The sequence below is a fragment of the Apus apus genome, chromosome 1, assembly GCF_020740795.1.
Source record: "Apus apus isolate bApuApu2 chromosome 1, bApuApu2.pri.cur, whole genome shotgun sequence".
NCBI classification, from domain to species: Eukaryota; Metazoa; Chordata; class Aves; order Apodiformes; family Apodidae; genus Apus; species Apus apus.
The window spans coordinates 99879971-99896817 of NC_067282.1; the positions used below are offsets into that span (position 1 = coordinate 99879971).

The 16847-nt window shown below is 46.7% G+C and overlaps 1 protein-coding gene across 1 annotated transcript; it reads left to right on the forward strand.

Moving 5' to 3' along the window:
• The first annotated feature begins 13832 nt into the window (after positions 1 to 13832).
• CRYAA (crystallin alpha A) lies at positions 13833 to 16427 on the forward strand. Its single transcript, XM_051626553.1, has 3 exons — positions 13833 to 14046; positions 14996 to 15118; positions 16218 to 16427. The coding sequence occupies exons 1-3, from the start codon at positions 13858 to 13860 to the stop codon at positions 16425 to 16427; spliced, it is 522 nt and encodes a 173-aa protein (XP_051482513.1). The 5' UTR covers positions 13833 to 13857.
• The last annotated feature ends 420 nt before the right edge of the window (positions 16428 to 16847 follow it).

The following is a 16847-nucleotide window of genomic DNA, read 5'->3' on the forward strand; positions in this document are numbered from 1 at the left end:
GTGGAGCACAACCAGGGTCCTGGAAAGGACCTACTTTCGTATGGCAAAGGGGGTTTCTCAGAAGCTCAGTTTTAGACTTAGTTTTCTATGATGGAGTAATACTAGACAACTATTTTTTCACAATATTAAAATCTATTTAAAACAGCCACAGCAATCATAGAATCACAGAATGGTTTAGCTTGGAAGGAACCTTAAAGATCACCAGGTTCCAATGTCCCTGCTATGAACCAGGACACTTCACACTAGACCAGGCTGCACAAGCCTCATGAAACCTGGCCTTGAACACCTCCAGGCAGGGGGCTTCCAAAGCTTCCCTGGGCAACCTATTCCACTGTCTTACTACCCTCATGGTGAAGAATTTCTTCCTGATGTACCCTCTTTCAGTTTAAAACCATTATCCCTTGTCCTATCACTACTCCCTCTGGTGAAAAGCCCCTCCCCAGCTTTCCTGTAGCCCCTTCAGGTACTGGCAGGCCACTATGAGGTCTCCCTGGAGCCTTCTCTTCTCCAGGCTGAACAGCCCCAACTCTCTCAGCCTGTCTTCATAGCAGAGGTGCTCCATCCCTCTGATCACCTTGGTGGCACTTCTCTGGACCCTCTCCAGCAGCTCCATGTCTTTCCTGTGCTGAGGGCTCCACAGCTGTACACAGTATTCCAGGTGTGGCCTCACCAGAGCAGAGGGGCAGAATCACCTCCCTGGCCCTGCTGGCCACACTTCTTTTGATGCAGCCCAGGACACAACTGGCCCTCTGGGCTGTGAGCACACACTGGCGGCTCATGTTGAGCTTCTCAACTTGATCTTCTCAGCTACTACCACCCCCAAATCCTTCTCCTCAGGACTGCTCTCCAGCCATTCTACCCCCAGCTTGTATTTGTGCCTGGGGTTGCTCCAACCCAGGTGCAGGACCTTGCACTTCTTAAACTTCATGAGGTTGGCACTGGCCCACCTCTCCAGCCTGTCAAGGTCCCTCTGGATGGCATCCCTTCCATCTAGTGTGTCAACTACTCCACACAGCCTGGTATCATCAGCAAACTTGCTGAACAAGAATGAGAGCATTGGTTTCTGCTAACTTTTTTGGTATGAGGTAGTGAGAGAGCTGGAAGGCGACAGTGTCATGAAAAGGGAACCTGAGCTCTGCTGGGACAGGCAGTATAGCTCAGTAGCTTGGCAACTGGCACGAGGCTACTCAGGCGTTTAGCTGATCCAGTCCCTTCACTGATGCTGCTGAAAGGTTTTTTACTGTTGTACCTCCTGTCACTTGGAACAGCTTTCCTGTAGCCTGGCATTTACTAGGCTCTGACGTACGCTGCTGATTTCAGTTCTCTAGCTTATATTGCCTCTTGTATTGAACAGCTAAAAGCCTCCCTGTGGACCTGGCAGAGGAGCTCGGGCAGCTGCCAGCAGTGGGCTGGCAGCTGCAAAGGGACATGAGGGTCCCTCACCTCAGCCACCCATGCCTCAGTCTCCTCCAGTGTCCAGTCTGCAGACACCTTCCAGCCTGATCTCAGAGAGTCTGCAAGGGTGGGCTGGGCACATACTGCAGCGGTCAGGAAACGCTGCAGCCATGGCCTTGCAGTCTCAATGACCTCATGGCACAGGTTCCATTGATTTTCTAGGTCTCATCTACAACAAAAAAAGGCCTGTATTGTATTCCTTTACTTTCCCAAGCAAAAGAACTAAAATTACTGCTCATACTTGAAGATCTCTCAGGTTGGATGAAACCTGCAGCAAGGGGCTTCCAGGCTCCACCCAACTCTTTGACTCTTACTGGGACATCTTTGTGGGCTTGACACATAACTCAGGAAGAGGTTATTATCCAGAGGCTGAAAGTAGCTGGCAGTAATCTGACCTGACATGGAACATTTGAAATTATTTTTTAAATGGCTGAATTGTTGGCCCAAGAAGTGGATGCGTGTGCTACAGTTTTTGAAAACTGTGTGGAAAAAAAAGTTGTTTTGAAGAAAGTGGCATTTGTGGTGTGTAATCAGGGAGTTCACCACCTTGAGGATAGTGTTGAGGGAGGCACCTCCATGTGTTGAAGAGGAATTGCTGGTCTACCTTTGCAAAAGCCATTAAAACAGACTGCTTTCTTCCTTGCAATGGGTGACCAGCAACAGATACCTGGCAGCAGATCCAAGCCCATTTCTGTGCACGTTTCCACTCACGTTTCCACGCATGCTCTCTCTGCCTTTTGTCTCTCTCAATAAATTGGCAGCTACACTGAGTACCCTAAGGCAAGATACATGGCACTTCAATTAGTGTGCCAATGCCTACAAAAGAGTCTACTTGTTTTTTTCCCCATATAAACTGCTTTCCTAAGCAGTTGTCTTCACTGGAATGTTATGGGAATTTTTCTGTATTGTGTTTCTAGATCAGAAGTGGTTTTATAGTCACAGCTGCAAAAAATGTCCTGTTAGCAGTGCTTGGTTATTGAGCAGGTATATTGATACAGGCTCATTAACAGCTGCTATTGACTTACACATTCTACTAAATAGCTGTATTAACAAGGCCAAATCACACAGCTGTCATTCTTCATGCTGTTTTGATGTGGTAGATCCTGTGTGTCTGGTCCTGAGCACTCCTACCATCCAGCTAAGGTTTGGGGAAGTAAAAGAAATTGCTGCTCAGTTCATCTTTCCTGGTGATTCCCCATCCTCTGGCTATCGCTAACTGTGACCACAGAGTGCCATTTCCAGCAATTATCACTGGGTGGGGGTGGACCAAGCTTGCAAACATGGCTCTCTGATTAGGGTGCTGGTGGTGTGCCAGTGCCTCTTCCAGCCTTGAGTCCCTGCCCGTCGCCCTCAGGCTCATCCCTTGGCTGCAGACAGTAGAAGTCCGTGCAGCAGCGAAGTTCAGACAGCTGCAGCGAGGTCCCCTCCTCTTCTGCCCCTTCATGCAAAGGCACGATGTTGGATGTGGCACAGGGTATGTGCTCCTTCTGGGCTAGCAGAGGACTTGGTATCAAGGTGAGGAGATGCCACGAGTGGGAGAACAGGAGCCTTCCTGGCTGTGGATGTAGCAGCCGTGCGTAAGAGAGCTGAGGAGAGCTCAGGCTACACATTTCAGCTCTGGGTTTTGTACAGTGTAGGGCCTTTAGACTGAGAGTCAAATTAGCATGGCTTTCCTCTGGAGTCAAGATTCTCTTTGGTGTTGTGAAAGTGTTTGGGCCGTTTTGGATCCCTTTGGCTGTCTGGGCCAGGGAAATGCACCCAGCTTCAGAAGTGAACATGCAGGGGCAAGTTAAAATCAGTGCTTACCTCTAAAAACTTTTGTTGGCTGGAACTTAGGAAACTAAAGCTCATTTGAAAACAAGCACCTATGTCCCTTCCCTTATGTAGAGAGTAATGTTGGTAGAGCAACATTCCCTTCATCGTGGGAAGGATGAGATTCCTCCCTAATTCAGGTCATCTTGTTAAATGATACTCAGAATGACCATACCAAAGAGTGGTAATTGCTGGCCTGCCCAGGGCTGATAGGCTGGCTCCACTGCAGGGCACAGTCTTATATGCATCATTAACAGGAGAGATAACAGGAGGTTATTATCAAGATAAAACGGCCCTACTTAGTTTTAGCCCCACCTCCTGTGTATCAGTCAAGGACAAGAGACATGTGTGATAAGCATGGTAATTGGATCTCAGCTTCTACTGGATGAATGCTCTCTGTTCTGTCAGCATGGGGTGCTAGTTATTTGGCATTAGCCTGCTGGCACCCAACCTTGCCCAACGTTGTAATAAACCTGATGACTCATCCCTGTGTGTGGATTGGACTTTGAATACTGGGTAAAGAACCTATTTTTTGGGACAACAATTTTGTAGGCTGTTTGGGTGTTGATGCTTTTCAGAGGTTAAAAAAAAAGACTTTTACGTGTGACAGGGAACTGTAACAGCAACCCCGCTGAGTCCCTTCCAGAGCTGTGCAAATTTTCAGCCCCTAGAGCATGTTTTGCCCAAGTGCTTTGTAAAGAAGAGGCCAATTCTGCAGTGTGGCAACCTATGGGAATAGATGCTGAATGGATGTAGAGCAAATTGTGATCTCAACCGAAGACTGCACATTGCTTCTCATATGCTGTGAACACACTGGAAAAATTGCTTGCACTACAGTTTATGGAGATAAAAAGCACTTGCCAACTTTGGGAAGCCATGGAGCAAAACCCTTGCAATAACATTGACAGAAAAAGGGCAAGGTGTTTGTGTTTGTTTGTTTGTTTTTTATGTTTCTTCCCAGGGCAATGTCTTTTCTGCTTTCTACAAAGATTTATTAAAAAACAAGGGCAGTACTTTTACTTATGTGACCTGAAGTTCTCAGGCTCTGAGAGTCCCAAAGGGAAGGGAGCAGTCTTCAGGAAGGCTGTCCTTATTTTCTCAAAGATACATGCCAATCTTTTCGTGCTTTTTGTTGATTACTGCAGGTATTCGCTTTGCTGATTGTTTGCTTTTTCAAGTCAGGTCAAGACAACCCAACTCCCTGGATCAGGGGGCAGCTTGAAATGAAGTGGCACAGCCACACAGTGCACAGTGGCTGAAGGACTGCCCATTCACAGTTGCAGCCTCTTGAAACTCTTGTCTTCAGAAAAAAAACCAAACCCAAATTCCAGAATAAGGCAGTGCAAGTGAGGATAAGCAGAGTGCACAGGGACTGGAGTGGTGGCTGATGTGAGCAGTGCGAGCTGGAAGAGCAGGGGGAAGTGTGCTGTGAGCCGGGCTGAGTTGTGAGACTCTTGGGAATGCTTTTCCCATCAGGAAATATCACTTTGCCCTCTTTCTTTACACCCTTCTGGGGGAGTGCAGTGGGCAGTAAGCAGGTCCAGTACTATAGCCAATGTGGTTCCCCTTTTTCCCTTTCCAGGGTAATCAGTACCAATGTCTGAATATCTCCTTGCAGGTAAGACTTTCCCAGCTGGGAGGTCTTACTTCCCATCCTAGAGAGGAGCACAGCAATTGGAGACCCCAGGACATTTTGTTACCATGGGGAAGATTCAGTATCTGTCATCCTTCTTTTATTCCTTTTACCCTCAGGTCATCTGTGGGGCAGGAGCCAGCTTCCAGCATGGGCTGGGACACTGAAGGAGCATGGTCACAACAGGGCCACAAAAGCAGTCAAGTCTTCCTGCTCCCTAGAGGATGGTGGCCTTCTTTTTGCTGGGGTGTTGTGAAGAGCAAGCAGCTCTTTGAAAGGAACGTCGTTTTTAGGTACTCTGGAACAGAGCAACACAGGTCCAGAGAAAGACTGATCAGTAACAGGTTTTAATCACTCAGCAGCACATAAATACATGGAGGTACCCCAGTTAATAAAATCTGGAAGTCAGAGGAGAGAGCCAGACAAGACTTCGGAGTGAGAGAGGGAGGTAGGACACACTCTGTCAATGGCAAAGCAGTGCATAGCACTAGAAGAGGGTCACTTCTGAGGTAGCTCAGTGAGGCTGTACAGCATTCCTCTTGTCATGCAGTAGGTGGAGAAAGAACACCAAGCGCTGGGCAACATTACTTAGCACAAATGTTTGCTTGCTTCTCAGCCTGAATGCTCTCAGAAGCCACCAGAACAGCTCTCCTGTATCCACAGCTGCTCATAAAGTGCATTGCTTGTATCTTTAAAACAGAGAGCATTCTCACTGGGTCTCTGTGATCTATAGGTCATTGTGTCACCCTTGTAAGTAAGAATACAAGTAAATATGCAAGGACTTTTGTGTTTGCATGCTGTGAGTTTAGATTCAGAGCCCTGCATTTAAAAATATTTGCTCTAAATTTCCCTACTATTATTGCAGCCACAGCTGCAATTGTCCTCCTCTGTGCTGCTCTTCCCAGCTGTAACATACAGAATTCCTTTATTTCTTTCACTCAACAGCTGCAATGGGGAGTTTTCTCTTGTTTTCCTTCACTGTTTTTAGTCCCCTGGCTATGACCTTTTGACAAAATGCATAACGCATCTGGGAAGAAAACGAAGGGAAAAGAGGGCTTGTTTTAGGCTGGAGATGTGACAATCTTTATAATTTAACCTTAATTATACACTGCAGAGCCATGGTTTTCAGTGTTGCATCAACTATCTGAAGTCTCATCCCATCTGCTGTGTCTGAGCATAACACTTTCCTATGGGTTAAAGTCTGGGAAATGTGAAGCTCTTCAGTTTGATTATCCCTTGATTTGCTGTCTTCTCCCCAGAAGTGTGCTCAGCCCCCAGCCTGTGTGCTCTGTTTACCTCACAAGATGGTAAGGGACACCAAGGGGATTGCTGGCTCCTACTGACTCCTCTGGTGATGAAAAGCAGCCATAAACCTCCAGTGCATAACAGCTGAGAGGAGCTGCTGAGAGCAGCCCGGGGCCTTGCTAGTTCACACACACAGTGACGCAGGCAAGGCCGGGCTCAGCCTTCTGCTCGCCAGCCTGTGGCACTAAGCTTTGTGCTGCTCACCTCCACCACCCTCCTGCTAATGCTCATCCTCACATGAGTGCACATAAACCCAGCAAGAGGATTTGGGAGCGGCTTAGACAAACGGTTCATTAGGGTCTTTCTCTGCCAAGTGATGTTTTTTCCTAAGGTTCCCATCACTGAGCTACAGTCACCAGACAGCTGCCACCGTAACGGACTTGTCTGGCATCCAGGCATAAGGGATGGGGGATCATTATCCCATCAAGAGCTAGCTTTTTTTTGCTCTGTGTTAGGCTGCTGGTTGAACAGAGTGGATCTCTTCGAGCTGGATGGAAGCTGGGATTATTTTGTGCCTCTTCTCAGCACAGGGAGATTTGCAGGTCCTATGACACTGCACAGGTATTTCTGAATCTGTTGGAGGTTCAAAGAGGTTGCCTGTTAAAGGATGTGCTGCCTACAGTAGAATCTCAGTGCTCTTTGTATTGTGCAATTGCAGTAGGTTGTCTAGTTTAACATTAAATAATCTAATTATACAGGTAGCCTGTGTACACACAGTACCAGGTGGAGAGTTGTGTTGGTACTACCAACAGGTGTCCTGATGCCACTCACTCTAATCTCAATAATGTGATTTGCCTTCCCAAACCACCTTTCATTAGTGTCCCTTCTAGATCTGATACTGTCTTCCTGCCCTGCCCATCTTGTTTCTTCTCTGTGATCTAATCTTCACAGTCCCTCTAGCACTAACAAACAGCTCAATTCCAGTGCCAGTTTACACCTGAGCACTGAATAACTGCTGCTGTATCACCTGCCATTAGGCAGTTTTTTGAGCTTTCCTGGGTGGTTTAACAATTCATGCAGGGGCATCTACCTTTGGTGCTTAGTATTTTCCCTCCAAGCTCAGCCAGTGTGGGGCAGACCAGACTCAAACAAGGACTGTGTGGTTCACTGCAGGATAATCAAGTGGCTGCAGGGTTTACAGAACATCCTTTATGGAGCTGCTTGTCCTGTATAAACCATCCTCCTTCCATGATATTACCTCTTCCAGTCTTTTTCCAGTGCTTCTGCAGATCTATTCCTCCTGCCTCTCCTTCCCCACTACATCAACACCACTTTTTAAATTTCCATCTTTCCCTGGACCAGCAGACAAAGCCACTTTCCTTCCTGGCTAACCCCTCCTGCAATCTCTTTTCCCCCTTCCCAGACACTGTCCCTAGTCTTGTGTGCTTCCCAAGACTTCCATATGGCATATTTGCTGAATTAATAAGCACGGTAGAGCATTCCTTGTGATACTTCTGCTCTTCCCTGTATGCCATACCTTCCCGGTGCAAAGGTTGGGTATTGATCTTTTGGAGAAAAAAAATCTATGTTATTGCTCTGCTATAGTCTCTGTAGGATGACCTGCTCAGTGCAGGAATGTTTATGTTGGCCATACAGAAATAATACATCTAAAGAGTCAAGAGCACTGGAAGAAAAAAGATTGATTTGTAAAATCAAAGACCCATATAGCAAGTTGTTTGTGTGGTATTTTTTTGCTTTTTAGAGAAGTCTCAATCTAAAGTTGTATCTTCTTGATTTATTCATTTGGTAGAGGTTCATAAAAACAAACAAACAATGGACATAAGTTTTCCTTTCCTCTGACTAATAGCCAATGTTTTAATTCCTCCAACTGTTGTATCACTTAGCATAATTATTTGCTTTGTCTGAGTAAACACCTTGTCACAGAACAACCCTACACTCTAAAGTTCTCCGGTCTGAGAAAGAATGGGTGTAATTTCCAGAGCACAGGGACTGATTTATACTGCAGGAAAAGGGGACATGGAAAGCTCACAGTGAGAAGTAATTTTACTTGTTGCCAGTCACCATGCTGATACTTACCTCCTTTGGAACGTGCTCTGAGATCTACAGTGGAAGGAGGTAAGCAAGCCCTTGGCAGGGGTGTTTGAACTACATGGTCTTTAAGGTCCCTTCCAACCTAAATTGTTCTATGATCCTACAGATGGGGAGAAACATAATTGCTTAGTAGCTGTAAATTTCCAGACCTGCTCTTATTCTTCTATTATTCTTCTATTTCTTCTGCTCTCTGGGTGCACTAGATGTTCTCTTCACATCTCCCACTCTCTGGGTGTGCGGCTGCAGACTGGGAAGCAAAGAGCATCTCTCATTCCCTATGCAAATCCATTGATGAAAACGTAAAATGCATTGTGCTGCTAAAACTTGCTGAGCTTGTTTGAATGAATGCCAAGGATTAACAGCATGTAAATTCACCATTGATTTGACAACAATGATGTTATGTGCCCTAAACACTGATGGGATTTGTTCAGTGTTTAGGATGTAGGCTCTGAGCTGGAAAAAAGGGATTGCTAGTAATTTTTTAAGCCTCTTTGGCTGCACCAAGGCAGACTGTTGGTATTATATAAATTCTTTAGATAAAATAAATATCAGTCTTTGTATGAGGAGAGTGAATATTTAATTTTTCCAGCATACAGCTGAATAGTAAATCTGGCTGTGGATCACTATAAGCCAGGAAATAAAAATCATCCCACCCCTCAAAAACAGGGAAGAAGGAGATGTTGAAGAGGAAAGAGAATCCCAAAGGCCAGCAATAAAACAGAAGATCGTGCCTTAAAAACAGTTGGGTGAAGGTTTCTTTTTAGGTAGAAAACTAAAAATGGCACCTCCCCAACTTGTCCCCTCTGTGATCACTCTCTAGCCCCAGTGTTCAGCACTTTGCAACCATAGTCCCTGTGAGACAAAAATTACTGTGAGTGAGAGTGGGGATCATCTGGGACAAAACTGTGGTGCAGGGACTGACCATTCATCAAGGAAGAGATGCAGAGATGAGGGAAGAGAGAGCTATGATGACTTACACCAGGACAGACTTAGTCCCCGGCTCTTTAACACAAGCTGCTGGAGTGCAGGGGGTTGCCCACCTTCTCCCAGCTGGGAGCTGATGGCTGTTTGGGAGGCATGGAATTTGCAGAGTTGTCTAGGAACTGACTAATTTGTCTTTAAAATAAAAGAAAGCCAAGGTTTTGTTGGTGTTTGGTTTTTTTAAATTTTTTCCAAGCACGCTTGCTGAAAGTTGAGCTCCTAGATCTATATTTAAACTTCATAATCCAAGGCCTGTTTTACAAAGGGGCTCAGCCTCCCACTAACTGGCTTCTTTCTTACTATGAACTGTCCTCAAAGAGGGGTTTTCAAGTCTTCTCTTTTCTTTTAACAAGGAACACTTTTGCATCTAATAAAACAAAACTTCTGCCTTCTCTCATGTCAGCCCTCTCATTGCCTTAGCCCTCCAGCCCCAGCCATGGTTCAGCATGATGTGCAGATTGCTCTGAAATATGGCCTCACCTCCTCCCATCCATTATAAACTGTAGCAAGATACCAACAGCATTCAGTGCTTTCCATGGTATTTGGTGGGGGTTGAGAGCAAAGGAAAATAAGTTGAGCTTGCAGCTGTTATCAGTTGCTCCTTCCTCCATGCATGTGTTCAAGGAACAGAAAACAATTCTTCCAAATAAAGGACTCTTCCCTTAGAAAGAAAGAAATAAATGCTCTGTGTTCATTTCTAGGGAGAGCTTCTAAGAAGTAGCTTAAGAGCCAAAGCTGATAATGTTGACTTCCTAGTGAGCCTGCCCTCTCAACTTGATGGCTTGCATATTGACTTTTATGGACTTCTTGCACCCTTTCCAAAGCTAGTTCTGTGTAAGATTAAGAAAATAATGGTCATTTTTTACAACTTGCTAGCTCCCTCACACACATTATGTAATATCTTCCACTACAGGAACAACAGTAGGAAGAAAACTTACAACCAACTCACGTTTTTACCTGCCCAAGCTCTGTGTGGCTGTTATGAACTCCTTTTTGTGCTACATAGAAATGTTCCTTCAGAGGGGAAACTAGTTTGATTGGCATGCAACAACAATTTTATAATTAAATATTGGCAGAGATTATTCACTCTCTTATATTGTCACAAAACATCTTACATCTAAATGCAGAGGACCATCTAAATGAGTATGGGTGTACCTTTTTGGGTTGACAGGTCTATTGGAAAGAAAAAGCATTGGAACTCAGTCTTGTTTTCTGTAAGAGCAATCTGAAGAATTGCACCCTCTGCAGGTTAACAGAGACCACTTGACTCAAGAGGACATGCAGGTCAGAGCAGAGAGGTTGCCTTTCTCGGCTCTCCTGGGGCTGCAATGCACCGGGTGGAAACAGTCATCCCATGTATATTAGCACTTCAGAATCACATTAAAACCTTCTACAGTTACACCTGACCGGTCACTGCTCCACTTCAAAACTTGCTTTTCTCTTCAGGTTCGGCTTGTACAGAGCCTTGTGTGGGGATTTGAAACAGCACGAACTCACCTAGAAACCAGCAGATGAGAGTCAGTCACACAGACAAACTAATAGCAGATAAATACAAGCAAGGGTTGTGTTTGTTCACACAGATACCTGCTTTACTCAGAAGCAGGACATAGGATTTCTGCAGCTTGTCCTGGGCAACATCCTTCACTACGTGTCTCATGCGCTGGCAATTATGCATGACAGTTTAGGAAGGGATTCTTCCAAAGTTAAGCTAGACAGCAGACACTACTGAAAGACCTTTTGACTTGGCCTCATACTCCAAATTTGCAATGACGCATTGGGAAAACCTGCCTTTGAAGCATTGCTTTTGGGTGCACTCATGAGCATATGCACTAGTTTTCTTCCTTTTACAGGAGTGCCAACAAATCTCACTGCTTTTCTTTGGTAGATTATGATAATGATGTGCATCCTTTGAGAAGTCTAGTCCCCTAACTGGTCCACAGTGGTCGCTCTCTTCTCTCATACCAAATTCTTTATTTAACTAGATGAAAGGTAGGTGAAGATGTATTTGTTGTTTTTCTCTCAGCAGCCTACTTCCATCATTCTGCTGAACATACGGGGTGCTCCGGTCATATGTTGAACACACACACATGGCCTAATCCTGGAGCAAGCTTCAGGCTGAGGATGGATGATGGGTTTTCTTGGGCTTCCCTGTGAGAGAAGAGGAACTGTATAGGCAAGTGACTGCTTTCCTGATGCCCAAGAATAACAATGTGCTGCTGGCCTGTGTTGCTGAGAGATGTACAGGCTGCCTGGGCTTCTTTCTTCCTCCCTGATCCAATAATTTGCCCCATTCCTGCATAGAGAACACACTGGAGGTCAGAGATCAAGAGTTTGGTGGTTTCTTAAGGACTGAAAGGTGCTCTCAGAGGAGCCTACAGTTATGTGTGATGCTCCTGGTGCTCCTGGTATAACCTCTAGTTTAGGAAATGGGAAGGACGTGTTCCCAACACACTGCAGGGATTGCACCTACCGCTCATGCATGTTTGGGACCCGAATGCTATGTCAGACCTCAAAGTCTGTCTCACTTTCTGTGTCAGAGTACAGTTTCAATGTGCTCCTCTACCAGCCAAAGGAGACATTTGCTTTGTGTGCTCCAGTGAGTGGCTTGGGATTTGAACCTGTTTCTGTATGCCTCCTTTCTTTTTGCATATATCATCAGGTCATTGCTGCTGTATGGTTAAATAAAGATTAACAGGTTTCTGGTACTGGATTGCTGAGAAGAGATTTTCTTCTCTTCCAGGACAAAGACCCAAACCTCATAGAACTCTTGAAGAAAAATCTTGAAAGTGCATTGTGGCTCTTATTTGCTTTCCTTCCATGTGACAAATGACAGATTTGGGGCTGAATATGGAATTGAGACTCCTCGTTGTGCTTTTTTTCCTCTGTCTCTTGAGGAAGGATTGATCTAGTTTTGGCACCTGAATTTAGAAAAGCAGTCAGGACCGAGAGTCATGGCCAGATTACAGGACCTTTTCTTGCTGGAACTAGGTGAGTTGAACCTAGACTAATTTGTCTTGTTAGCAGCCTCTACTGATTTGTTGGGTGTTTTTCTGCTCAATTTTTTGTTCTGCTTGAAGGAAAGCATCTGTAACAGGATATTCTGATTCCCATTTTTCCTTGTTTATCTCCATATACTGTGTGGAGAGGGGTCACCTGTGGGAGTCAAGGTGAAGGATTTTCTAAGTAGTGCCTAGATGCCAGACAATGCACACCTGAATGTCACTTTACTTCAGCACTTTTCTGAATTTAGCTCCTCTGGCCTGATTTAATCCCATTTCTCTCAAAGCACTGATGCCAGGATCTTACCCACCCTCGGTTTCATTTGTGCCTGGCACCATGAGAGGAGGATTCAGCCCCTCAGCTCTAAAGTGCCTTTTGGAAGTGCCCTCTCTTTTTCCTTCCTTGCTCTCCACAGACTGCAAAGGATGTTGAGATGTACAGGACTCCTAACATAGGTGCTTCTTTTGTCCAGAAGGCCCATAGGATTTGGTCCCTACATCACTAGCTCCAGTGGAAATGTGGTTTTGACTGTTGCTGTGGACTCATGCTGAGCCTTGATGTGGAGCTGGGCCACCTTGCTGTCCTATTGCTGACCAGCTGCCTCAGCTCTCTGGCTGAGCTTGCTGCTCCTGCAGCCAGCTGTCCCTGTGCCCCTTCCCTGGTCTATTCAGGATAGTGGATGACCACTTGAAGGCAGCTTTAAATGAGACAGAAACGCAGAACAGCCATAGCCGAAAATGCATGTTAAGCAGGATCTGTGTCGTGACACTGGGACATAAATTAATCTTTCACAACACTCCTAAATCAAAACAAGGACACTCAAGAGCAGCCTTGGGACTGCGGTTACGGTCAGTGATCAAACTTATTTTTCCCCCTTTCTTTTGGCAAAGTATTTGTTTGTTAAAAGTTTCTGTTTTGTCAGACCCACGTTCATGCTCTGCATCGTGCGTTAGTCCTGCTTCCCTGCCAGCCCCTCCCCAGGATCCCCCAGCCACGGTTGTCAAGCCTCTCTTAAGTGGTAGAGACACTTTATAACGTGTCACAATATAACGTGTCACAAAAAAAGTTTCCCTTTCTTCAACCTGAATCCCACCCTTTTTCCTCACTTGGGAGAAAACTGTTTCATTTCATTCATGGAAGAGACTTTGTGTCTCCGTTTCAAGGAGGGGCAGAAACAGATGCAAATTCACAAAAAAGCCAAGGGTGTGTTACAAAGACCCACAGAGCAGACTTCCTTCACCAGCATCCTTGAGACGCCCACTGGGGTGTCATGTTTAGCCTGCTCGATCCTGTAGAGGAGCTGCTAGTACCCCTGGGCTCCCCATGTCTCACAGCCTACTGCCTGGCATTGCCTCTCCGGGAGATCTGGCTCCGATTCCCACCAGACTGTAATTTCCAGGTCAGTCTCCGCATTTCTGCTGACCACGTTGCCTTCATCATGAGATCATGTCTTTCCAGTGAAATCCCACTAATGCCTTCATTCTGCGAGACCGGTATATATAGGGGGAGCTTCCCTGGGGCTTCAATGCGCAGTCCTGCCAAGGCATCGCTGTCTCCCCAGCGACTGCACTGCCCCTTCTGCTCTCCCCTTGCAGCCACAGGTTGCAGCAGCAGCAAGCATGGACATTACCATCCAGCACCCCTGGTTCAAGCGTGCTCTGGGACCCCTCATTCCAAGCCGTTTGTTTGACCAGTTTTTTGGAGAGGGTCTCCTTGAGTACGATCTCCTGCCTTTGTTCTCTTCCACTATCAGCCCCTACTACAGGCAGTCCCTCTTCCGCAGCGTGCTGGAGTCGGGCATTTCAGAGGTAAGGGCCCTTTGGCTTTCCCTCCTTTTCCTTCCTCTCCCTCCCTATACCTCCACCCACTCCACCTCACCTATGGCTTGCTGGCATGGGCTGGTGGCTGTAGCTCCACACCGGGGTGTGAGGGGGTGAGGAGAACCTCCAGCCCACTACCAAGCACTTCCTGCCCACACCTTCTTGGGCATGGAGGGAAATCCTCCCTAGGTACAAGGCTTCCCTTCTAGAAGTGGAAACTATTTGGGCTTCCGATAGTTGTTTCTGGCATTTTAAAGGCTGCCTTTGCTACCCTTGCACCCACCAGCTGTATGGCTAGGGAAGAGCTGGGCTGCTCCCAGAGTAAGTGCCCATGAGGGCAGCTTGGTGTGGGACAGGACCCTGGCAAGCAAGAGCTTCCTCCAGCTCCCTCCTCTGCCTCAGGAGCTCAGTGTTTTTTGTAAGCCCTCGCTGGAGGACCCGGGAGCAATTCTCCAAAGGCAGCATGTAGGAGGAGTGCATAGCCATGGGAGCTCTGGTCTGAAGTTCAGGCCCCAGTGTTCTAGCCATCTCTCACTTGTTTCTTCCCAGAGCCAAGACCCCAAAAAAACCCCATAAATTGCTGAAAGGATGAAACGCATGCTAGCAGAGAGTATTACACTGGTTTTGATCCCCAGTTGCTGCTGAGCCCAAACGCCCAGTACATCTGGCAGATCACTGAGTCCCTGGCACAAGAAGAGCCTTAAGAATTGACACCTCAGCCCAGAGCAGTAGCAATGGCGTGGACACCTACCGCAGCCTCACAGTGTTCCTGAGTCCCCACGATGGGAAGGAAGACCCCCGCTGAGGCCTGTAGTTGCAGAAGGGAATACTGTAATGCCATCAGACCACCCCTTCTCCGACTTTTAAGTTACTGCGATGCTGGCACTGCCTCCTTGCTTAAAGCTCAAGTCTTACTGTCTAATGATATTCGTTTCAGGTGAGGTCCGACCGGGACAAGTTTACAATCATGCTGGATGTAAAACACTTCTCTCCTGAAGACCTGAGTGTGAAGATTATCGATGACTTCGTGGAAATCCATGGCAAGCACAGTGAAAGACAGGTAAGTGGAAGAGATGGTGACAGTGGAGCAGCTGGGGAATTGAGCTTCATTTTCTTTCTTTCCAGGGGTCCTCCTCTGAAGGAAAAAAAAAAAAAAAGAATTTTACAGAATAAGGAGTTATTTATCGGTTGTCATTATTGGCATGGCCTGTCCCCATAGAGCCCCAACCTGATATCTGACAATAATGAGCTAATCCACTCCTCTCTTGTTTATTTTCAATCATCATCTCCCATAACCATCAGATGACGATGTCCATTGTTCACTAATAACACTGGACCAGACAAAGAACATCATCTGGTGCTGCCAAAGCATGGCTGAGTTTTCATAAGCCAGAAATGTTAGTGAAAACAGTGTTTTCATATGCTGATCTGGGAGAGAAAAGCAAGAGCAAACAAAACAAAAGAAAAAACAACTGAGTGCCTCAGGCTTGGAAACTTCTAATACATGTGTCATGGAAATATCTGTGGGGGTCAAAAAGTGAATTATACCAGCAGGGGTTTAATTATTTTCATACACTTTTTTGGCCAGACAAAGCTCTAGCCTGGAAACAGTATGTATTTTTTAATATACTTGTTTTTTTTCCAGAGAAAGAGAGCAGCCTTTTTCATGGCTGACTTAAAAAAATAATAATTTGCATTTCTTGTGCTTTTGGCCTAAAAAAAGGGGCCAGGATTGTGTAGTCTGGCAGACACGGCTTTGCTGCCTAGTAAGGGAATACCCGGGGTGCACATATGTGCATTGCTTTTACCTTTGCAGAGCCCCAGACTTTCTCTCCAAGCATCCTTTGAAATTGGAGCTTGTGGCAGGGTCCCCATTTAGATCAGATCCCAACGTAGAACATGGCCATAAACGCCCCTGGCTGCTCTGCTCAGCTCTTGCAGCTTCAGGGGCATCACAGAGGGACACCTGCCCCTACAAGCCTATAAAATAGAATAAAAAGCAGAGGTTTGCCCAGTGATGCTGGCAGCACAGTGTCCCCACCAGCCAGGGCGAAAGCAGGCTCTCCTCCAATAGAGCCAGAGGGCTGGGAGGAGGGAGGCATGGCATGGTGTCAGTGGGGTTCTGACTGGCCTTCCCCCCTTTCCCCACCGCCCCTCAGGATGACCATGGCTACATCTCTCGCGAATTTCACCGCCGGTACCGCCTGCCCGCCAATGTGGACCAGGCTGCCATCACCTGTTCCCTGTCCAACGACGGCATGCTGACCTTCTCGGGCCCCAAGGTTCCCTCCAACATGGACGCCAGCCACACTGAGAGGCCCATCCCTGTGTCCCGGGAGGAGAAGCCCACCTCTGCGCCCTCCTCCTAAGCTCGCCTGCTGCTGTGGTACGCAGGCTGCCACTGTCTGCAGCTCTCACTCCCAGAGCCGTTGCATAGATAACAGTGAATATCTAGAGGGGTTTACTTTGTTGGTTCCCCCCCCCCACCCTCTTTGTTTCTTTATTTTTTTTTCCCCCTTTCCCTTGGATGGGACAAGGGGCTGGGTGAGCAGCTGTGGACTTTGAAGCTTAAACCTGCAAGCTGTGCTGTGGGGATGGCATGGATGGTGCGTGCTGCCACGCTTGTTGTACTTGCTGAAAGGGTCTTCGTCTGGTGCTGTAGTCTATAACCATCATCAGGTAGGAGGGAGTGCATGAGAAACGCTGGCTCCTGGTGCACCAAGTCTTGAGGTGAGGCTTGGAGCAGGGGGAAGAGCCCTGCAGACTTGCTCTACCCTGTGCAGAGTTAC